General features: G+C 44.2%; 1 protein-coding gene across 2 annotated transcripts in view; it reads right to left on the minus strand.

Moving 5' to 3' along the window:
• RB1 (RB transcriptional corepressor 1) overlaps positions 1-25375 on the minus strand; it is a 483267-nt gene that overhangs the window by 447637 nt on the left and 10255 nt on the right. For both annotated transcript variants that reach the window (XM_029602868.1, XM_029602867.1), the window contains exons 2-3: positions 11492-11609; positions 7315-7430 (exon numbers count right to left, since the gene is read on the minus strand). In XM_029602868.1, coding sequence (XP_029458728.1) covers positions 7315-7430; positions 11492-11609 — 234 coding nt within the window. The remainder of the gene's footprint in view (positions 1-7314; positions 7431-11491; positions 11610-25375) is intronic.

Below are 25375 nucleotides of genomic sequence, written 5' to 3' on the forward strand. Positions count from 1 at the left end.
TAATTTTGTGTTTCTGTGTATGTTATTTTGTACACCACTTAGAACCTTGGTTTAGGCAGCATATAAATAGATAAATACATAAGAGCATCTTCAGAGTATGCAGTTTAGAAAATAGCCTTAAAAGGAGCAAACTGTGATCCCTACAAAAACTAACTTCCGGTCCAAGGCAAAACTGAAATCTGCAACACAAGTCTAATATGCTTAGCACCTTCCAAAACGAAAGACATCCAGATGAGAAGATAGTAGCCTGTCTTGTATATGCACACTATGGCAATAGAGGCTGCCCCTGCACCAGGAGCGCCTTCAGAGCCAATCGCCTTCATGCAAATATCCAGAATAAAGGAACAAATGCATTTCCAGGAGCATTACGATGCTCAGAACACCGATCCTCAAAAAACAATATGCACAGAAGCCAAGAAAGTGTCAATTTCTAGTCGACAGGAGTGTAGCTACTGTGACATAAGAACAGCATTCCTCACTAAACGTGCCCTTTAAAAGGCCAAACTTTAATACAAATAAATCCGAATAGAAACATCAGACCCTGGCATAGGAACATCTTGTGAGGCAGAAGCCTTAAGACTGCCACTCAGCTCCCTGGAAAACCAGTGTGTGAGATGACTGAAAATTGGTTTTGGAAAGAAAAGGATAATTCCCTCCCAAACCCAGCAAAAACTGCACCACTTGCTGAGAAGCAGAAAGCTATCTGTTGCATCAGTCGGTCTCAGATGGCTTCGCCCGACATGTCTCATCTCTATTTCAGCCTTCTCCACCAGCCTCGGGAGAATGGTGTCCATAGCGTCTCCTTGCCGCACCCTCCAAAGTCCCCGGAGCAGCTTTGGCATGGCATCCCGCCATGTTGACCTGAGGCCTCACGTCTTGTAGCAGTGTTGGTACGAACCTCGGGGATGTCCCCCTCGAGTGACGTCACTGCTTCCGACTACAAAAGGTTGCCCATTTGCTGACTCTCGCCGAGTTAGCAACGGATTGGATTTGTTCCAGTCTGAAACTGCTCTGCTGCTTCTGCTACTGCTGGAAGCTATCTTCACCCTCCGGGGTTCCACTAACTTGGGTACCCGCTCCTTGGGGGCCCTTTGCTTATTTCCAGGTGCCTATCCTGAATCCAGGTACTCACTCCTCGAGGGCCTGTGTGCTATCCTGGTGCCTGCTACCAATTCTTCTACCTGCTAGAACACTACCTATCAACTACAGAGAATGAGTACTACTTCTCCCAGTCTGTTCACCTACAGCTCCTCGTTGTCTATCTGCATCGGGCCCTACACTACCATTGTGGAACGGGACTCCTCTGCCGAGGCTCACAGACTGTTGCTACCTATCCTCTCTCTACTGCTTATTGGGAACTCTATCTACTCAGCTACAAGGGAGTGTGTAATAACATCTGCCAGTCTTGTCTCTCCTACAGCGCTCGACTGGATATCTCCATCTGGGTCTTATACCACTATTGTGGGACGGGTCTCCTCCGCCGAGGATCACAGACTGTTGCTATCTAATCCACTCTCTATTGCCACCTTTGGTGAACCATACAAGCTGCATAATAAAGATATATTCTCTGTGTTTGTACATCTGAGTCTAGCCTGGTGCTATAGTTCCCTAAGGGGCTCCTTAGGGAACTATAGCCCTAAGAATCCTTAGGGAACTATAGCCCTAAGAATCCACCAAACACCTCGATATCATAACACTATCCTGAAAGGACCTTGCTCTAGTCAGCCAATTGTCCAAGAAGGGTACAGAAAAACCCTTCTTTGTGTATTATTACAGCCAATCCCACCTTCACCTTAGAGGGGGTTCTTGGTTATCTCTAGCTCAAAGGGTCATGCTTGAAACTGAAACCTAATGCTGCAAATCTGAGGAAACACCAGTGATCCTTCCACACTGGAAAATAAAAATAAATACCCATTAGATCCAAAGCAGTCAGACATTCCCCTTTGTGAACCACCCTGAGTATCAAGGATTCCAACCTGAAGCGAGCTACCTTCAAGAAATTGAGGATCACATCAGGTCCAGAGTGGGACAAAAGGACTCCACCCCCCTTAGGACCGCAATGTAAATAAAGTAAATAGAGTAGGATCTTCACCCTTCCTTACCTCCTGGAATGGGAAGCAGAGCCTTCAATTTGAGGAACCACTGCAGAATAGCTCTACTGCCTGTCTTCTCACAGATGAATGACAAGGGAAACTATAAAAGGCAGTGGAATTAGAACAGGCAAACTGTAAAATATAACCATTTCTTATTAACTTCTGAACTCACTGGTCCGCTGCAATCTGAGAGAACAGAGTCAAGGCCACCTATCTCTGTAACCTGAGAAAGAACTTCCAATCACTCAATGCATTATTCTAGAGGAACCTGAGTCTGCCTTACTACTCTTACCTCCTTTCATAGATGAAAAGGAAAATAACTCTGTGGAGGAACCCTAGTTCAATCCTCTGGGAGACACGGAACCTAAGAGTTGCCCCATCCATGCTTTTTGCCAACCTCTCCTGCTCTTCACTCAACAAGAGTTGACCCTGAAAGGGCTTTATAGCCAAATCAGTCATAGAGATCGAGACTAATGATCAGAGGTGCCTCCAGAAAAACCGTTGAACCGTTATCATGGATGCTGCTCCTCTGGCCAAGGAGCACACCAGAGTATACCTGACCCCAGTTAGACTCACAGTCCATGGCTTTAATGCTGGAAAATACTGCCCCAAGTCTTTCTGGGTATTCTGCGTCAGATGTAGTTCATATCTGCCATAATAGAGCCACATGCCGCGATCGGAAAACCACGCACACAACACAATGGCCAGTCTTTTTATTTTTTTGCACATTAGGTGCCACTAAAACATCCACCCCAGGAAAACAAAATTCCTCCTTCTCCTATGAATCCAAGCAGGTCCTTCCCAAAATGAATGGAGTCTACCAGGAACAAAGGAGGTCCTGCCACCTGCTAGCACACCTAATCAAGCATGCAATGGCTTAAAATTAAAGGCGCTAAACCTTTCCCACAGAGACGACCATGGTAGCAATATCCACCCCTTTCTGGAACCAGCTGAAACCAGCCAGAGAAGCTTAAGAAAATTTGCCAAGGATGCAGTTGACCCAAAGTAGAGACTGCACGTTATAAGGTGGTATTCTGTGCAAACAAGCACATTAGGGATTGCTATTATTGACCCTTTCCACAATTGGAACAGGCTGTGACAAAGACAATTGTGGTGGTGGAGATTCTTCCTTGAATTCCTCCACAAAATAAACACAGGGCTTGGTAAAATAGGCAGCCAGCTCTCCTCTGCAGAAGAGACATCGCACTCATCCTCTGGACGTTCTCCCTCCTCTGGGCTCTCTTCATTGACATTTACATTTATTAACATTTGTGAATTGCCTAACATTAAAAAGGTCTAGGCAATGAACAAGAATACAATCATAAAATAAAATCACTAAACAATACAATAAGATAACATAGAGCAGACATGAAATAGACATTAGAAGAGAAAGTAATGCAACATAATTATAATACAAGTAAAATATATCAGATATAAAAATGAAATGTTTAAAATAAATACAGAAAACGTAAAAATATGCTAGGTTGAAAAGAAAAGTCTTAACTTGCTTTCTGAAGTTCTTAACCGAGTCACATTGTCTGACATGTCTCAGAAAAGAATTCCAGAGGGTGGGCCCAGCAATAGAAAAGGCACATTCACGGGTCATGTGTAGTCGTATGACTTTGGGGATTGGAATTTCAAGCAGCCTCGCTGAGAAGAGCACGAGGCTCTCATAGGTTGATAGAATTTCAATATTGCGTTGACCCAGTGGTAAGTCTGGTCGTTGAGCAGTTTGAAAATTAACATTTGAATCCCTTGTGTCCGTCTGTTAAGGGCCTCAAGGGAATCCCATGAAAATACCTATGCCATCGTGCTTAGCCTTTGCAACCCTGGGCTCCAATTGAGGGTAATGATACTGGGAAACTGCAGGGAGCTGCTAAAACAGTACTCTGCCCCTTATAAAATATTTGTAGACCTTTGGCAAAAAGAAACCATTGAAATAGAATGTAGAGTGAGAAGGACTTATCCTTCACAGAGAAATCCTACACTACAATCACTGCCTCCGATGTGGCCTAAAAGGGACTGCAGGATCCAAAACGTGACCCTCACAGGCAAAGACTGGAGGCATGAACACCCCAATACTGTGGCAGCTGTGGTAGCTAAAAAGAGAACAAGGAAACAAAAAAAACCCAACCCCTCAGGGCTTTGGGAAAAGGACAAAACCCCCAGCATTGCAGTAGCTAGGGGAGGCCACAAAGCAACTGTAGAATCCTACAACATGCCCTTAAACCTCATTGACGAGAAGTCTCTGAAGCTGAAAACTCCTTTCCTTAGTCATGCTGGCCCATTCAAATCCAGGAATATTAAGGATCAGAGGCAGATTCTGCAACTACATCCCGCACCTATAAAGGCTTTGGAAATTTCCTGCAAAATTATTGCTCAGGGTCAGGAAGAAGCAACCAGTATAGAATGAGGCTTCCCTATTATTACAGCAGCTACTGTGGATGTGGAAGCCACCGCAAAATCCAGAAAAGCGTCTCTCTGGGTTCAGCAACCACAGAGTTTCGGAACCACTGTCGTATCTAAAACGCGCTTCTTTGGGCTCAAGGAAGGAGGGCTGTACCCTCGCCCCCCTCCCCACCAAATCGGTGCTCTGCTGCAATAAAATGGACGTCTGAGCCCCCTCTGAATCCTGGGTGATCACCCTGCAGACACATCTTGCAATGGCGGTCCTGAGCTTCGCAGCAATCCTGGTAGTAGCTACTACTTTCCTCAGGCTAGGTGCTTCTGTTCCACATTCTCCTTGTGCCGCCAGCATGCTCGCCACTGAATGATATGCAGACCCCAACAAATTAATAAAGGGACACTACAGACAGCACCAAATCACTGACCGGTGCCTGCTATTATCACACCATTTCAAAACAGCCACTGGTGTCCCCAGCCATTACCTGCAGTCTAACAGGGGAAAAAAAACCACTGCCAGTTGCAGAACCCCTGCTGAAAGACTTACCCATATCATTCCCTCTTCCTGCAGCATTCAGAGCACACCTTCAGAGACACTGTGCTAAGCTGTGCAACGTGTGGACTTTACATTCCCCCACACCATCACTCCCCTTCTATCACTGCTTGCAGCCCAAAATGCCCAAACCAGGTACACACGCAGGTCTACTCCCAAATAAAGGGCAGCCCCCCTATCCAGTTACCATGAATCTCTAGCCACTGAATAGCCAGCATTCTCCTTTGTGTGTGGTCTTTTTTTTGTTTTGTTTTAAACTTCACTGCTGCAGCTAGAAAAAGGGGAAGTAGCAAATACATCCTGAGAGCAAGGAAGACAGGAAGAGAATGGAAAAACTATCAGTCCCTCTGGAAAACCCTCTGACCTGGAGCTCTCCACTGAAGGAGGATGCAGAAAGCTTTGGACTTGAATTGGATCTGAATACTCAAGGAGAGTAGAGCAGGAGTAGGGAGGAGGGGAGGAGGAAAGAGAAGGAACCAAGAACTCAAACTGGTAGCCGTCTTGTCTCTGGCAGTGTTCACCAAGGGAGGGAGCCTGAAGCTGTCACCTCAGGAACTGGCAGCTACACAGACATCTTTAGTTTAGCGCTATGCTTAACTAAGGGAGGGAGAATTCATCTGTCACCTCAGGAGCTGTGCACCAGAATTTTTCACCCAGCCTAACCAGGCCTTCGCTTCCAGCGCTGGAAGCTTGTCCACTATCTGCTGGAGACAGAGAATACTGGCAGGCTAGTGTCAGCATAGAGGTATAGAAAGAGTGACATCAGCGAGCCTGTTCTCTATCTCCATCTGCTGGTTGGCATGCGTAACCCACTTGTCCAGTCTGGTCTCACTGGAAAAAGAGGCAACATGATATGTTGGTTGAATGCTATTAATTGAGGTAAGCAGCAACCAGCTATCTCATTGTAAAAACTCTGCAGAACTGATCAATTTCATAGACAGCTATAATTAGCTTGAACAAACAAGTAGAGAAGTTGCAAATGAGAATCTGGATAAATATATGGTAAGGCATTTGGAACCCAAGGACAGATAATTACAATGTACTTTGAACGTGGACGGACTTAAAAATGCTATCCTGGAAAACCATTTTGGATATAAGAACTGGTAAAATTGAGGTAAATGCACAAAGCCGAGCAGCTGTAGCTTAGTGCAGGTCAGCATGCCTGAAATCACAGCGGGAGGAAGCAGGACAAAAAGTGGTCCTGCTTCCCCTGTATCAGGCATTTGTCAGAGCACATCTGGAGTAAGGGGCTGCGTTTTGGGCTCTCACCCTCAAAAGGATATTAAAATATTTTTAAAAATAGACCAAGAAGCTAAACTGTGGTTATACATACTAAAAGCTGTCCGTAAGTGCTGGTATTTTTCCTAGGAGAAAGAAAATTTTATGGGGGTGGGAGCCAGATTTAATTATGGCACCTTTGCCAGCAGAGATGATCAAGCCTGCCAGGCTGACCTCAAAAGAAAATGAGAAAGACTTCTAAAGGAGGGTGCAACAACATAGACTCAAGGGAAAGGTGCTGCTACAGGGGGTTAACTAAGCACTATATTCAGAACCGCAATGGCTTTTCATTTTCCCACCCTTTCAGAACGGACTGGTTTTTGTTTGGGTTTTTTTTTTTTTTTTTAGATCATGCCATAGTTTATCAGAGAGATGTTATGCAGTTACAAGCAGATGTGGCTTGGCTGTGACCTGGTTACAGTGTGGCACAGCCCATTCAGGTTCAGGTCTCCTCCCGGTTGGGGCAGCAGGATGCGGGCACGTTGTGCAGCTCGCACAATCCCTACTGGCTCAAGAGCGACGCTGTTGGGCTCAGGCTCAGAAGAGACTTCCCATCCCGTCCTCCCACAGCAAGGAAACCAGAGCTGTAATGGGGGAGCCATCTTGGGGGTGGTGTGGGGAAGGGGAGAGAAAAAACAGCATAAAGACGGTGAAAAACGGGTGGGAGGAGACAAAAGCAGAAGAACATTTTGCCCCAGTGAATTTCTGAATTTCATTCAACCAATGCAAAACCGAGGCACAAATCTGCTAAACTGAATCAGACCCAAAAGAAATAGAAATCTATACCAAAGCAGCTATGCAGGAAATAAATATTACAGCCGTTCACATGGATGTGGACAGGGCTGTTCTTATGATCCTGTAACCAGATGGACAAAGGTGGGAGGAAGTGATGCTGTGAGCCAAACATTACATGCACAGGCTAAGCAGCAAATCATAGGAGACACCTTATTTAACTGGCCAAGCACCTCAGTATACTGCCAGTCCTACCTAATATTGATACTCTTCTGCAGCTCAGTGAACGTGAAAGTCATCTCATCCAGATCTACTGCTGCAATGAAGATGCAGATTCCTAGAAGCTCTTTTTTCTTTTCGATATATCCATCCTACAGAAAGAGAGGGGGGAAAACAGAATTATATCATGCAGAGCTACTGGCAACTTACGATACTGTGCCTTGTCATCAGACTTCAAGGAACGCATAAGATTACATACAAGTAATGCACGGAAGTACAGGTCAAGAGCAATACACCACCTTTATTTCTGCGCATGCAAGAGAACACACACACATTACTTTACCCAACTATCAGAATGCAAGCGGAAAGCAATTCTAAAAGTAAAAGAAATGTGTGAATACTAAAATGGAATTCATGAATCCAGAATGCTGTTTAGGAGAATGCAAGACCCTATCCAGCCTAGTAAGAGGGACTGTACGTTAGCAGCGCAGACAAGGACAAAACCTTCAAGCTCACCACTGGCAACTGGTGTGAGAGAGACCGCAGAACAGAGGAGCAGGCAGGCAGTACTGCTGCATCCTTCTACTCCTGAAGCGTATTGGTTTCTCAGCAGGCCACTAACCAATAGGCCACAGGAGATGGAGTGGAGCAACAGCACTTGAGAGAGAAGCGCTTCCAGTATGGTTCCCTCCATGCTGCACTTGCTGGAACACAGAGATCTGGGTGTGATATTAGATGACAGATTCAACCTCAATAAATTCGTCAACACCACCACCAAAGAATGCTTCTTTAAATTACAAGTTTTAAAGAAACTAAAGCCACTTCTACGCTACAGAGACTTCCGCACAGTACTCCAAGCCATCATTCTCCCGAAACTAGACTATTGCAATTCACTTCTGCTGGGACTTCCTGCATGCTCTACCAAACCCCTCCAGATGGTGCTGAATGCCACAGCAAGAATTCTCACCAACGCCAAAAAAAGAGACCACATCACCCCGATCCTCCAGCACCTTCACTGGCTCCCCATTAAATACAGGATACAGTTCAAAAGCAGCATGATGATGCATAAGGCCCTTCATAGCATATCCCCACTCAACTTAACCTTCAAGCTGCAACTACATACTTCGGACAAGCCGACTAGAAGTGCATACCAAAACAGAATGATTACTCAGCCCGCAAAATCCTCGCTGAGAAAACGCGCTCTATCAACCGCGGGACCGTCCCTCTGGAATTCCCTACCACCAGACCTCCGCCTGGAGTCGTGCCATACCACTTTTAAGGCAAAATTAAAGACTTGGCTCTTCCTGCAAGCATTCCCAGAGAGCTAAGAACTAACTTATATAACAACCCATAACAACCCTGTCCTTTGGTTCTAATGTATTATTCTCTGCACTATTTATTTTAATTAAGATTTATATTGCCTTTTTATTTATTTTTTATCTTTTTTTGTTTAAAAGTTGAAACTAGTTAGTTGGTTCGCTTATTCTTATTAGATCAAGTTCTGATTTGTTCCATGTAAACTGCCACACGGCAGTAGTTATTACCGTTTAACTGTGAACCGGAGCGATATGTATTGTATACAGGAACTCCCGGTATATAAAAATCCATAAATAAATAAATAATAACACTGGCACAGTACCACAGTACAAATAAAGGTGGAAGAGGAAGAGAGGGCAAAAAGGAAGGCACGAAGGATAGAGAGAGAGATAAAGAGCATGAACTAATATGGCAACCACAATAGTTTGCTCAGTTAATAGTCAGTTATTTAACCTTTGCAAAATTGTCAAAACATGGCTCTTCCAATAGACTTTTATTGGATGGACTGTACTTTTGTTTTTGGCCTGGTAGTTCCTCCATTTTGTTCCACTTCAAATCAAAACCACTGCTGGGTTTCTGGCACCATGCGTCTTCATTCACTACTACCTGCAGATTTTCCCCCCTAGTTTAATACACCCTCCCACTGTTCCTTGTTTGGCCGTTGCTGCAATGGCAGGAGCCAAGCACCAGAGCTCCTTCCAGAACCCTGTATCATGGGCTCTAAAAATCCAGTCACCAGGTGGAGTCCTTAATGACTCCCCCTCCCCCACCCTCCGCAGTATCCCCAACCAACATCAGGGATCAAACCAGAGACCTTCCACATGGCAGTATTCAGCACTACCACCAAGTCAACAGGCCGGCCCGGATGAGCTGTATTTTATTTACTTATATTAGGAAGGATTTTATTTATATTTTGAAAGGTTTTAACTTTTCTGTTTTTAGTGGTTGTATCTTACTTTGTGTCTCTATTTAAATTGTTTTATGTTCTTTTACGTAATTAATAACAATTGTGGCTGCGGTTTGTTATTTTTTTTAATTGGGAAGGTAAATGATAAAGACTGATTGAGATACACAAAAAGCGATCTTAGTACAAACAGGCAGATTGGGTGGCTCAAGATGACTTTTTCTGCCAACAGTGTATGCTTCTGCAATGGGAGGTGGACGAGAATTGGTAGAAGACCTGGCCAAAAGGAAATGAGATTTGCTGGTCATGTATTCAATAGGTTCTGGTGGCAAATTAGCCAATGTAATACGGAAGGCATGACAGAGGAAAGCAGAGAGTGGTCTGGGAGGATGACATTGAAAAATTGCAGGCCTTCCTATTATATAGGCCTAGAGTGCTGCAGATTGAGGGCTCTTTTTACTTGAAATATCTTTGTAAATATGCAGCTGACGACCAAAGGGAGAGGCTATTTTTAGCCCACAAGCTCCTGTACAGGGTGATGCATATTAGTAAGCCTGCATGTTACCTATGTGCGCCATGTTCTTTGCCCTCTTTTGGAGAATGGTGTATTAGATTATCTATCATTGTGGATTCGATTTAGTGATTTTGGATTATATGCCTTTTATGATATGTGCTTGGTGTGTTTTATTTCCTTTTAATTGCCGATTTCCAAGCTAGGAATTCTTGTAATTATATTAAAAATCAATAAATACTAAAAAGGAATAAAAAGGACAATATCTGGAAACATGAGTGAAACAAAGAAGAAAGGTGAGCACAGAGAAAGAGCTGCTGGACCAGAGATGCCAACCTTTGTATTGAATATGGAATCAGACAACAGAGACAAAATAAATGCATAGTCTAAACTCAATAAATCAGTCTTAATTCTCCTCATTTATTTGCCGCTAGACACCTACTGTGAACACAGCATTTGTATACCATTTGGAGCCTTTTCCTATTTCACAACTCTTATTTATAAAGCACAACGAATGTGCACAGTTGAATAGATGTACAATGCACCATAAATAAGAGAAAAGATTTCTAGGAGCCTAATAACTGGTGCTTGTCATCATCCAAGGCAGAGGTACTGCCGTTGTAGCAGACCCAGACCAAGCCCACTGTGTCCATGGCTGGCCTGAACCCAAGGAAAGCCAGAGAGGCTGGGCCCATTCCAGACCTTAAAAAAAAGCCGCTGCTGTCAGCCCAGCCCAGAGGAAGCTAGAGTCACTTTGGCGGGCCAAGATCAAAGAGAAGCCTCTGTGGCTGGACTGAGCCTGAAGGGAGCTGTTGCAGCCTGGGGCTGCTCCTTGCCAACACTGAAAAGGCAAGATTGGTGAGGAGGGAAAAGAATAAGGAGAGAAGGCAGAGAAAGGGGAGTACAGAGTGAAAAAAAATATTAAAAATATCCCAAGATAAGGACAAAATGAGCAAGAAAGCAAACCCAAAAAACATTGAAGAAAAAAAAAAAGTTTGCCCTGATGCCTACCAATTTCAGCTTGCATTTGCGTTCTCTAAATATTTTTTCACCTCTGATCACAGACCATGAGATTTATAACAAGACAAGACATACAAAGTTACCAAAGGGGGAAAAAAAAATACAGGTGCAGAAACCTACTGGACACTAACCCAAATCTAAGCCATTCACATGACCCAAATAAATGCATGAATAGGTCTGAATAAAGCTACTCTGAGCAGGCAGAGGACAGCTTTCAGGAGGGAACATCCCAAACAAGGCTATTACCCACTACTATTGCTAATGACGTCCAACCTTTCTGACCATCTTACACAAAAATCCTTCCTTACAAAATCTTCTCTCCCCCTAAAAGTGAAAAATACATGATTTTTTTTTTTTTACATTTGTCTCCATTTCTAGTATTCGGTGCAAAGAAAGCGGTCCATGTTCATGCCCTCTGAGTACCACCGATCACCACTAAAAAAAAAAATCCAAATACTTACGAAGATTCCATCCATGGTGGAGACTTTTTCCCATGTCTTCCAGGCCTGCTCTCTTACATTAACTGATGCTCTTAGCCTCTCACACAGAGGAGGAAAATCAGCATCTTCAAACTCAAGCCTTGCAAAAAAAAAGTGAAAATAAAAGTGGTGTACAATTAATTCTGAGGCACTGCTCTTTCAGAAAAAAGCTCTCACTACCAACTTACTGCATCAGCCAAAATAGAAAAAAAATGTACAATTTTTACCATGATACCAATAATTTTACTTTATTTATTGTAAACTATTGTGATCTATACATGGAATGACAGTATATAAAATGTCTAAATAAATAAATAAATTTAGATTAATACTTTTTTTTACCCTTATGAAACTTAATTTGATTCTAAGAAATATGAAAAAGAGGAAAGATATAAACCAAACAATCTAACCGCATAAGGAAAATAAATCCACCACCTAAAAGGAAAAACTGGAGTTAGCTATAAATGACTTAATCATTCTCATTTTCTAATGAACTTATTCTCCAGCAGGATCCGCATGATGCTTTAGAATCAAATGTACAACAGTTTCTGAATGAGAGATGGGAGGAGGAGCAATGGTACTGTCATTCTGCTGCACCCAGAAGTAAACAGAAACCCAGGGAGGTTAACTGCCTTATTCCAATGTCTTCAGTAATGAAAGAGCTAAGACACCTAAAAAAAAAAAATAAATAAAAATCACCTAACAGATTCAGGAAGTTTTACTGGCATGACAACTCGCTGCACAAGTAACACGCAGAGAGGGTAACTTTCAAAGGCCTTTCCAGGAGTAATACGGTGGGTGCTTTATCAATGGAAAGGATTTGTTATAAAAATTGCCACCTGATCTGCAGGTAAAATTTGTGCACATATGCTGTTTGCGCACAAGCTTACCGAACCGAGCTTAAGTGCTCCTGGGGAAGGGGTTTAGATTTATGAATATGTTTTTGGATTTTCAACAATGTCCATGTAAGGGATAAAGAGGAAAGCTTCATTCTGCCACTCTGCTGTCCCTCGTTCTGGAAACCCCCTCTTGGCGTGTGGGGGTTGGCCTTGAAAGACGCCAGTGCAAACATCATTGATCGGCACCTGGTCTCCTCTTCAAAAGGTAAGCAACAAAAAGGGATGCCACAAGAGTGTCTTTCTCAAATTTAATCAAGGAGACGTAAAAAATTTATTGCCCGACAGTGTACGTCTCCTCTGGATGAACTGTTCATCCAGAGGAGACGTACACTGTTGGCGTATTCATGAGATATGAATTTTTATTGTTGACTCTATCCAGACCATCGCTTGAACACTGTTTTCAGATTATTCAGCCCCTGAGGCAGCCACCACATGTGGCGAAACTCGGCCAGAGTCGGGCAATAAATTTTTTACGTCTCCTTGATTAAATTTGAGAAAGACACTCTTGTGGCATCCCTTTTTGTTGCTTACCTACGGTTTCACTGGATCGCCTACCCTGCTGTTTTTTGGGTCCTCCTCTTCAAAAGGCCACATGCTCCTGGGAGCACCCTGGTAGAGCAACGTTTGTGGATTGGACAACCAGGCTGACTGAGATACTCTGTCTCCCCTGGACAATTTTGTTTGTTTTCCTTTCCCAAGCATGGTTAAGAGGAAAGGTTGGGTGCAAAGTCCTTTAGCGTCCCCTTCATCTTCACAGGAGCTATTCCTCAGCTGTTGTCACAAATTATGGAGCATTTGTGCTCTGGAGATTTCCTCATTGCTGGTAGCACTAGGACAGTGCTGCACCTGTCAGAGGCTAAAATATCCTTAAGTCCCAACAGCCACTCACCTCATAAGAACATAAGACTTGCCATACTGGGTCAGCTCAAGGGTCTATCAAGCCCAGTAGCCTGTTTCCAACAGGGGCCAATCCAGGGCACAAGTACCTGGTAGGAACCCAAGGGGTAGATGCATTCTATGCTGTTTATCTCTTGGATAAGCAGTGGATTTCTGCAACTTCATTTTAAATAATGGTTAATGGACTTTTCCTCCAGGAACTTGTCCAAACTGTTTTTAACCACCCATGGTGCAGGAATCCAGAGACAGGGTAGCATCTGCTGCAGCTGTGGCTGGGACAGATTTGTGTCACTCAACTTCTGCTGTGGGGGTGGGGGGGGAGTCTCAATTTAGGAAGACTTCGGAGGTCTCGTGGAAGTCTGCTCTGAAGAGACCGGCTACTGTCACGCTGGAGGATGTTTGGTGACCATAGTGACAATGAAAAGAACAGTGAGTAAGAGATTTGGACCTTCTCTCTTCAGCAGAACTGGTGAAGGGCCAGATATCTGCTGCTATGGGGCATGAGGAGGGACAGATACTGGTTACTGTGGGCCATGATGAGAAGGTTAAAACTTTGGAATCCAAGAACCTGGTGGCGCCAGTTTTCAAGTTTCTTCCGTAAAATATAGTGCTGTTATATACAAAAGGCTAGAAATTTTTGAGAGCATGTGGAAGGCTCTTAAGCTTTGTATACCTAATTTTCCAGATCTCCTCTTATTGGTCCTAAATAACTGGCTAAAAATTTAAAATGAGAGAGGAATGTATTTAAAACCTCTTCAACCTTCCTGAGGTTTTTATTTCTCATCTAAGAAGAGAGATGATAGCTGGATGTTTCTTCTGTGCTATTGGAAATTTTTAACTTGGCTAGTTTTCTTGAGCAGTCAACAGACATGGTGAAAAATTGTGCTACTGTGTTAATTTTTATGTGTTTCCGAGTCAAATAAAAGTCTTATGAGGCTCTTTTACAGTTATTCTCTTCTTTTATGGGTCAGAAAAGCAGTTTAGTTACCTTAAACAGTGTTTCCCATAGATAGGATGAATTAGCCATGCTGTCTGTAATGTCCTCCGGCGGCAGAGCTTTTCTCAAAGATTACAGAGCTTTGGCTCTGTGCGACTGTGCACGTCTTCCCATGCGATCGCCATCACGCTTGCTAAGCATAGCGAAGGAGGGAGAGGCTGTCCAGAGAGATGGGCGGGTTAGCATGGCCAATTCATCCTGCTATCTAGGGGAAACACTGTTTACAGTAAGCAAACTTGCTTCCCCCCCCAATCGATAAGCAGGCTGAATTAGCCCTGCTGTCTGGGAGTCCCCAGCTTAGGGTTGTGTTTTGCATGCATTGCACTTTGGGTGGGCTAGCAATCTCTTGCAGCCATAGGTGATGTTTGTGTACACAACCCACCCCTGATGTGGACAGCCCTCTTAATTTGTTGAATAGGACAACAATGCTGTACCCAGCGCTGCTTCTGAAGATGCCTGCTGGTCAAGACAGTAGTGAGACGTGACTGTATGTAGAGATGACCATGTGGCTGCTTTGCAAATGTCCAGCAACGGTACCATGCAGAGAAGCACAATTGAAGCAGCCACTGCTCGCACTTGATGCGCCTTTACTGCGTTTGGAAAGTCTGCTGAACGCCTTGAATAGCAAAAGTGAATGAATTGGCCAGGTGACATTGAGTTGAAAGACACGCAGAGTTGAGAAGTTCTATTGTTTGCATGCATCCTCCGCTTGTAGTAAGCTAGAGCTCTTTTACAGGCTAAGGTGTGAAGGATCTTTTCCCTTTCATTATGTAGTCTCAGGAAGAATGTAGGTAACGTGATGGTTTGATTCAAGTGGAAAGCCAAGATTACTTTTGGCAAAAAACAGGGATGAGTTCATAAAGTTACCTTGACGTGGTGAAAATGAAAATAAGGAGGATAGTGCACAAGGGCTTGTAGCTCACCGACTCTTTGTGCTGAAGTGACTGCAACCAGGAACACTACCTTCCAGGTCAGATACTTCATGTGGCAATTATCCATGGGTTCAAAGGGCAGGACCATGAGCTGCTTCAAAACCAGGTTAAGGTCCAAGAGGACTGGAGGTTTTGATATGGGTGGCCTCAATCTTAAGATTCCCTTCATGAAGCGTTTACCAAAGCAGATGGTGCGACACAGTAAGGCCATTGTATGGATGTCACAATAGCGCTGATATGAACCCTGACTGATGCCATCGGCAACCCTGATGAAAACAGCATATGCAGGTATTCTAGTAAGGCTTCAGGCGAGCAGGACCATTTTGGCACCATTTTGTGTAGCGCTCCCACTTGCCTGATGGTTTTTCCTTGAGGAGAACTTCCTGGATGAGACTAAAATGTCCTGGACTTCTGTTGATAAATGCAGGTGGTGAGATGAAGCAAGGAGTGCATGGGGTGCAGAAGCAGAAGGTCTTCCTGAGTCGGGAGATCCTCACTGTCTCCCAATTACATGGGAGGGGCGTGTGATAATTGAACTAGATAGGCGTACCAACGTTGCTTCGGTCATGCCAGGGCGATGAGGATGAGGTCTGAGACATCAGCAATGCATTTATGGATTGTCCGGGAAATCAGCGGTATTAGTGAGTAAACATAATAGAGTCAGAACAGTAGACGGAACAAAGGGCTCAAACTTTCCTTTTGCATATTGTTGCAAAGAGGTCCGTGCATGGACGACCCCACGTTTGGAAGAAGTTGTCCACTACACTCTCGCTGAGAGCCCATTCATGCAGATGAAATATCCTGAGTCTGTCTACTTTGGTGTTTACAATCCCTGGAAGATAGGTCACCAGTATGGATGATACAAATTGCTTCCCTGCACAGAAACCAGGACCCTAACCCTCCTTCTTTGTTTATATAGAATATGGTCACCTGGTTGTCTGTGTAGACCATGATGCTTTTACCCCAAAAGTGGTCATGGAATGTGTGGAGGGCATATATTACTGCCCTTAACTCCAAGAAGTTTATTTGCTGGTTCCTTTCTGCCGGCGACCATAAGCCTTGCATCTTTCAATGCGTCAAATGAGCTCCCCAAACCTTGGTTGAAGCATCTGTGGTAAGAATCAATTGATGAGCCAGGTTATGGAATGGAGCTCCTATTGCAAGGACAGACGAGTGCAACCACCAAGCAACTTTCTGTTTCATGGCCTGTGTGAGATTCACAGTCTTGGACAAGAGCTGCACAAACTGTTTCCATTGAGCCTTCAGCCCCCATTGCAGGCGGTGTACATGCAGTCGAATGTGAGGGACCAGATATATCGCTGCTGTCATGTGTCTGAGAAGGGTTAAGATTTGAAGCGCACAGCTCCTTAAATGCGAAGATAGAGCACAGACCCTCTGTGCTCTTTCTCCCAGAAGGTACAACTTCCCACTATTGTGTTGATGCTTGCTCCTCTGAAACTGAAGTGTTTGAGTTGGTCGAAGGCTGGATTTTTCCAGTTTATCATGAATCCCAGACCTTCTAAGCAATTTTAAGTATCTAATAGATGCGTGCAAAGAATGGTGGGGTCTGCCGCCACCAGGAGCCAATCATCTAGGTAAGGGAACAGCTAAAGCCCCCTCTTTCTCAGGTGAGCCACCACTACCGCTAAACATTTTGTGAAAACTCTTGGAGCAGCTGATAGTCCAAAGAGAAGCACCTTGTAATGGTAATGACGTGCATTGACCTGGAAATGTAGGTAGCATCATGAAGAACGGTACATTGGAAAGTGGGAGTAAGCATCCTTGAGATCCAGCAAGTACATCCAATCACTGGGTTGTAAGAAAGGTAGCTTAGATTTGAGAGATGTCATCTTGAACTTTTCCTTCCGAATGAACTTGTTGAGGATCTAAAATCAGACGGAGGCCTCCCGATTTTTTCGGTATGACGAAGTATTGGGAGTAAATCCCCATGTTTTGCCGATGGGGACTAACCTCCTGAATTGCTCATTGATGAAGAAGGGCGTTGACCTCCTCTGGCAGTTGGTGTAACTGAGCGTAGTTCCTCTAAGAAGGAACCAGCCGCAGTAGAGTAGGGTTTCTCTTAAGATTTAGTCAGCACCCCTCACGAATGATGTTCAAAACCGAACAGTCCAATGTGATTGCTTCCCAAGAGGTGTAAAATGGGAAATCCTGCGCCCCCACTAATAGTGGTAGCTGTGGCCCAGTGTCCCTCAAAACCTTTTTGTGGTTTTGGGTTATTACTCTGAGGTTGCCTCTGTTGACACTGGCCCTTTGGCCTGTTCCTGGGCTGCGATTGCTGCGGTTGTTGTCTTTGTGGCTAGAAGGCCAGTTGACGGTAAGGTAAACACAAGAATAGATGCCTTTATCTTTTCCAATTGTTTATTGAAGTAGAGACGTGTATGTAAAAACACCCGACTCGGCATAGACAAGTAGAGAATGCGTATTGAAGGACGGAATACAAGAAATGTAGGTTTTTGTTGCTTGATGACAATCTTTAACTCAATGGAAGATTTTGGATTGCTTAAGCCCCTGAGGCAGCAGCTGTTGAGCTGCGAAACTCGGCCCGAGTCGGGCGTTTTTACATACATGTCTCTACTTTAATAAACAATTGGAAAAGATAAAGGCATCTATTCTTGTGTTTACCTGACGGCTATCATAGATCGCCTACCTCTTTGTTTTCTTGGACCAGTTGACGGTAAGGTACTTATGTCCTGAAGGGACACCGCTGGCAATACGATTTTCTGTAGGCAGGGTAGTACCTCTTAGCAGAGGGCTGTTGTTCAGCCAGTGAGGCCAGGGACAGGACTGCCACATTCTGTTACTTAAACTGGGAGACCGTCTCTCGCAGTTTGTCCCTTTTGCACGGAAGATCCACTAATTTCTCAGGCACATCCTCTCATATAGCACTCGCCCCTAGCCAGGCTATTCTTTGGGCCGCAATAGCCGCTTCCGAGGAATGGGCTGATGTGTCAAACACCTCGTACACTATATGAAGAAAGTGCTGCAATCCTTCTAAATCAGCACAGGCCTGAGTGGTCGCAACGTCAGGCGTGCTAGCTGAGAAGTGTGACTTGAGGGACCATTTGCATTCATACAGGTACCGCGTTACGTAAAATTGATGTTGTATTTTGGTGTTAAGCATAGCTGTCTGGAAGACCTTCTTCCTGAAGTCAGCCCTACTAGGTGGAGTGCAGTCTAGACTTTTTCATGGCTGACTCTACGACCACAGAAGCATGGGGTAGTTGCACTGTGCCATAGAAGGGGTTTTCTCAATCGGAATTTAAGATTGGTCTTTCTGGTCGTTGGCAGCCCCAAGAAGGGCGACTCCCAGGTCTTATCCATTACCGCATCCAGGACAGCACGGGCAGGCAAGGCTGTAGGCTCAGCCAGTGTTTTGTTCTTTGAGGAGTTTTATAAGACGAGGATCTCAACTATGAATGTGGTAGGGGCAGAGGGTAGAGGAAAAGATGATCTAAGCAACAGAAAGGGAGGATCCAGGAAGTAAAGAGGAGAAAACATCGAAGATACAGAGGGAAGATATTTAAGAATGGAGAAGAGACTGAAGAACCAATTAGGGAGAAAGGGTGGTGGTTCTAGGATCTTAGGGTGGGGCATTTGAAAAATGAGACTCTCCCCTGGTTCTAGCTCCACTTCCACCACTCCATCCTTCGCTCTGTTTTCCTCCACCCCCTGGTCCTCTTTTCCTCTCCCCATGCTAAGTGCACTCTCATACCCTTTGTTAATACATATACACACATATCCATCCCTTAGAAGCTCTTCCACACATCTTTTATTCCCTATTCCTTCTTCCAGACACCCCCCACAAACCCTCATGTAACACCCATTCATCCTCAAAAAAACACAACTCTCCATTCCTTATTCAGACCTCCAAATCACCAACCTCCTTCCATATCCCTCCCCCTCGTGCTGATCGGCAGAACAGAGAAGCAGTGGCAGCACCTCAGACCACATCCTAATCCTCTGCCGCCCAGGCCGGACTACTGCATTGAACCATGGCAGCAACTGTACAGCTATTCAAAGGAGCAGTTAAGTCCAGATGTCAGAGGAAGCAGCCAAGGCACTACTATTACTCTCCTCCTCCTGCCACCTGATCAGCTTGGGAGGGAACTAGAACACAGAATCACTCCACCAGACAGCTGCCACTTTTCCGAATTGCCTCCTGCAGTGATTCCACAAGGATGAGCAAGCTCTGTGGAAGGGGCCAGACCTTGCTGGCCTTCCTGCACTCACAGAAGACCAGAAGCCCCAGTACAGTGAGTGTGTTTTTGGAAGGGTTTTGTGCAATTTTACAGAGTGGTAGTGAGAAACATCTTACTTTTGCCCTGTACCTACTGTTGAGGGGGGGGGGGGGGGTGGGTCTGTGGCCAGAGTCTGCACTACTGCAGGACTTCTATTGAGATTTTGTGGTTTTGGTTTTAGAAGGGACTCCAGACTTCACTCCCATATAAGAGGACTGCTTGAAAGATGCTATCAAATAATATTAATAATAGTTTTACTTGAAGCTTGAACATGGCCAAGGGTTTCTTTATTGCATATAAAGCCCTTAGAGCTTTTTCTTATAGTGTCTTTAAAATCAGTTTCACCCACCCAAAAGCACTTATGAGTCAATCCAAAGTGTGCACAGTCAAGGACAGGGATGGCCAACTCCAGTCCTCCACAGTCACAAACAGGCTGGGTTTTCAGTATATCTATCCACAATGAAAATGTATAAGTTAGATTATCACAAACTACTTCCATTGTATGCACATCTCATGCATATTCTTTGTGGATAACCTGAAAACCTGGCAGGTTTGCAGCTCTAAAAAACCAGAGTTGGCCACCCCTGGTCTAAGGTATACTCTACTTCTTGGCTATTTAGATAAAAACTGAATTTATGAGATTTTTTTTTAGGGTTTTCCCCCCTGGAAAATCATAATTTTTGTTTTTTTCCAAATTCACCCATTGGGCCCATGATTTGCTGTAGGTCTTGAGCAGGCACAATCTCTTGTAAACTTTCAGTGATAGTGTTAAAAGCATCAGATTATCTATACATGCCAGGCATTTCATGTCCAAGTTATGTAGTTCAGTCCTGGGGCTAAGGATCTTTCTAGTAGCAGAGGAAGATCATTTATGTAGATATTAAAGTAGACAGGGCTCAGACTACAATCCTGTCTCATGCCTCATTCCTGTCTGAAAGCATCTGTCCCCGTTATTTCTCTATCTTACCGCTGATGGATGAATGCATAATTTAACTGTGTGATAGGATTTTCCTACAATTCCAGTTTGCAGTTGTATAAGGTTGAGGTTAATATGCTACCTATAAATCAAAATCTTTTTTAAAGTCAATAAAAGATATAAACAATCTTCCAAGTAAGGTGGCTTTTTTTTTTTTTTTTTAAAGCATAGTTGTTAATCCTTGGGATCCTGCCATTGGCCCCTGTTGGAAACAGGATATTGGGCTTGATGAACCTTTGGTCTGATCCACTATAGAAAGTCTTATGTTCTAGTCAGAGTCTGTAAGTAAATCTGACTTTTGTGAAGACTTATTTGTTAAGAACTACAATACTCTTGTCAAAGACACCAGAAAACAGGTTGCTAATTTTATTTACTGATTTATATATCACTGCATCAAACTGGTGCTCAGGGAAGTGTACAGTATAGATCAGTATGAGCAGATATAATAATGGTGGTGACAATGTTAGTGGTAAAGAACACAGTAATGGTAGTGCAGATAACAGCATAAATCAATACAATAATGGTGCTAATAAGAGATCATTACAACAGTGAAATCTGAGACATCAATTGCATACTAGGCATACACAGATGGTGAGTATTTAGGACACAATGAGAGAGGGGCTAGGGTGGTATCGCAGATAGAGTTCAGCATTCAAGACCGTTAAGCTGGGGGAGGGGGCACTGAACAGTTTCAGTGCATTCAGAAGGATTAAGACAGGACTATTCCAAGATAAATTCTGGGTAGAGATCTTTAAGCTGATCAGGGAAGATCAGGTGTCTTGAAGTGTTTCCTGCATCTGAGGTAGTCTGACGTTTCTTACTTCTTGTAGGGCAGAGTTCCATGGGCCGAGTCCTAGGCAGAAGGCTGTAATATTGGTTCCAGACAATTTGGCCATTCATTTTGCTGTTTGACACAGATAGATACCCACTTTCATTTATTTATAGATTGACATTAATCCATATGACCATGTCTTTGGAAAAGGGTAGAAAGTAGAATCAGGTTAAATAATTTCACTAATGCTTTCTGGACTTGTACACTGCTATATTTGAGCATTTAATATGCTATGAGATTCACCTACTTTTCTGGACTTGATTTCTTGGTCATTAGGTTTCACTACAATGTGATGGTTGAGACACCCCCCCACCCCCACCCCAGACCAGGAGCTGTGAATCAGAAAATGTAAAATAATGTTTTGATCAAAACAAATCTGGAGTATTTAACATGGAAACTCCTAGCATCTTTGCAAGGAAATTATCAGAGGAGAAAGAACTCAAAAATGTGTCTTACCACTCTAGAAAATTTTCTAGCCAGTATTTCCCAGATCTCTAACTCCTAAAACTGTACCCATGTACTAATCAGTACTTCAGAGGTACTTATTAGCCTCTTTATGGATTTCTCTACCTCCCTCCAACCAGACTGAAGGAACAAATGGTGATTCGCACAGGCCTGGAGACAAATTAGTCTGATTCCAGCCTCTCTTAAAACATTTATCTTTATTACAGCTTCACAATCACACAATAGTAGACTGTCTTCCCTTCAGAACAGTGTACTCTCTACTTACAGTTCAGCTTCATCTCAACTGTGTTGGAACAGTGTTATGTTACAGGAGCTGCCTTCCTCCTGGAGACCTGGGCCTGGTCTGTCATCCCCACCTGGATCCCAGCTCTTATTCCCCAGTCTCTGGTTACACCCTCTGAGCCCTACAGCATCCTGGCCATAGAACATACTCTCCTTAAGGAATTTAAGGTGGACCAGGCATCTTAGCCTGGTCCTGCGCAGATAAATAGAGGAATACTAGGGGCATTGCCTCCCGTACCCCTCCCCACCCTCAGCTTGGACCCATCAGGTCAAACATTCCTACTCCCTCCTGGATACCATCCAGAAGAGTCTAAGACATCCCATGCTCCTTCCTCTGGCTTCCCACCAGCTAAGCTTGGGAACAGGGATCTAATGACATGCTCACCCACATCTCTTAAGGTTACCCTCAACAGCATCATGACCCCCACCCAGTGTGCCATTCGTGTAATGCACATCCTCAGTCCTTTAACTAAGGCCTTTACTGACTCCGGGTTCGAATTCCACTCCAATGGAGCTTTATAGATCGACTGGGTCCTCTTTAAACAGCTGAACCCACTTCCTGGTATCTGGTAACCGATGTAGAGCCCCTCCTTGGCTCTTCTGTATGTTCAGCTGCTGCAGTCTCCACAGCATCATCCTCTGGACTCTACATGGACTCTTCCTCCAGGTTCTCCACAACACCTCCCTCTGGGCTCTCTATGGTTTGTTTGTAAATTCTGCAGCACCTCCCTCTGGCTCTCCACAGATTCCACCTTTGTACATTCTAGCCACTCACTGGCTCCTCAACAACTTCACTTGCTGGAGTCTCTGCAGCTCTGCCCTCTGGGCTCTCCATGGCATCTCTTGCTTGGCTTTCTGAGCCCTCTCTCTCTTTGGGCTTCTCATGGAGTTGTCTCTGAACTCCCGGGTTGTGTTTGGGCACCCTCCAGAGTCTTCCTCAGGACCTCCTATAGCGTCGACTTCCAACTTCTCACTACTGCCTCCTTCTGGGCAGTCTGTGCTGCCCTCTCCATGACTGTGACCACTCTCTCAGGGTTCTTCACCACCCCCTTTCTCGGGGCTTCTTACAGGAGCAGTTTCTGGACTCCCTGTAGTATTTGGGCACTCTACAAGACCTACCTCAGGACCACCTGTAGTGCCATCCTCTGGCCACTCTGTAGTACCCCCTCTGGGCACTTTGTGTCTCTACTTCTTGACAAGGCCACAAGGCTCCACTCCAAATAGAAGTTGACCACGGCCCAGTGTGCTTCCGGGTTCCATTTTTGCTCAACCCAGGTCCACCAACTCCTTGCAAGGCTCTTGTAACTTCTCTCTCCTGGAGATTCTGGATCCAAGCTTGCCAGCTTTCTTCAGTCATACTCTTTCCTGCATTCTGGTGCTGCAGTACCCTGGCTGCTCTACTCCAGGTTCTCTCATGGCTGCATACCTTCCCTGCAGGGCAGCTTGCTTGTTGGAAGAGGGCCTTGTCCCATTTCCATTCACCGCAATCACAACCCACTTTGGCAGCTTTTCCAGGGTCACACCCTATTCAGCACAGACCTGCTGCACCAGTGTTCCTTCCTCTTCTTTTTTCCCAAGGGGGGAAAAAAAAAAGCCTGCATAACAATTAACAAATCACTTTTAATCCCTATCTACCACCAGCCAGGCTTCTCCCATTAGCTGGTACAAACTGAACACTTCCTTGTTGTCCCTGCAACCAGACCCACTTACAGTTTCCTCTCTACCTGAGACTTTTAAACCTTGGGGGGGATTCTTCAGTGCAGCTTCTGAGCCACACCCTTTCACAAGCTACCATGCTCTGTGAACTCCTACACTTTGTTTTAGAGCTACAGGCCCCGTGTTCTGTACTATATTTAGAACCACAGGTCCGCTTCATGACTCTTTCTGTATTCCAGACACTTTCTTGGAGGCTGGGTTTTTTCTTTTTAAATCCTTAGAAAAAATCCCATGCATAACAACATATGTGGCAACAAGCAGAGATTCCCACAGACCTGGAGACAAACTAGTCTGATTCTAGCCTCTTAAAACATTTATCTTTATTACAGCTTCACAAATCACACAACAGACTGTCTTCCCTTCAGAAGTGTACTTTCTTTACTTACAGTTCAGCTTCATCGCAGCTCAGTGTTTGGACAGCGATATGTTACAGGAGCTGCCTTCCTCCTGGAGACCTGAGCCTGGTCTAGTTATCCCCACCTGGGTCCCAGCTCTTATTCCCCCAGTCTCTGGTTACACCTTCTGAGCCCCACATACCCTGCAGGATCCCACATATTGAACATACTCCCCTTAACCCCTAGGGCACTGCCTCACACAGCCCAAATTCCCTAATTCTAGGTACTGCATCATCATGATGGAAAACAACCCAACAGAAAAGGCTAAAAGTCCTTTCAGATGGCAAAAGGTATCTGAAACATTATCTATACTAGAGGGAGTTTTTATTTTAATACACTGGAGCTGAAAATAGAGCAGGCTATTCTATGTATTGTACTCCAGTCAGACTACAAACAAGGCAAGCCACAATCTTTTTTTCCCAACAAAAACTTTATTCTTAAGTCATTTAATTTGTCCCCAGCAAACCCTTAAGCCAATGGAAGCAGCCACATTCATTCACAAATACAATTATAATTTGGTGGTTTATAGTGTACCTTTCCAAAAGTTCAAGGTGGCTCACAGCATTATTCAAATTCAGGTACAATAAATCCCTTCACCAAGTTGGGAGCTGAGGCAATGGGAGATAAAGGTAGTATCTGTAGGGGAAGTGGGATTTGAATCTTGTTTCCCTGGTTCTTAGCCCATTCCTCTAAATCACTAGGCCACTCCCACTGAGTTCTGCAGCATATGGGATCATACTTTGTCATCACATGATCAACAGAAACCAATCAGAAAAAATATAAAGCAAGCTGTGGATCTCAAATACACATTCTGGTTTCCTAAATGTGTACCATCTGTTTTAAATGGAGGTGTAAGCTGAAGTCTTTAGAGAAACCTGAGAAGGCAGTATGAGGGGCAAAAGCAACCAAAACACACTGCTATATAAGAATCTTTTCTAAGATATGACATTCGATAGGAAAGTTCAAATTTGAACCATATATTTCCTGTTCATTGTGCTAAAGTATAGAAACTAATTTACTCAAGTGTCCAAACATTCTAAATGTATCTGCTTTTACTGCTTACCAATCTAATTATAATAAAGAGAAACGTTGCCCTGCGCCTGCATCGCCGGTTCTCAAATTGAGCTTCGCCCCACTCTTTACACTTATTCTCCATCTCCACCCCTTTTCTCCCTATATGTTCCAGCTCAGCCTCACCCTCTCTATATTGTCCAAG

Source organism: Rhinatrema bivittatum, chromosome 5 (genome assembly GCF_901001135.1).
Source record: "Rhinatrema bivittatum chromosome 5, aRhiBiv1.1, whole genome shotgun sequence".
NCBI classification, from domain to species: Eukaryota; Metazoa; Chordata; class Amphibia; order Gymnophiona; family Rhinatrematidae; genus Rhinatrema; species Rhinatrema bivittatum.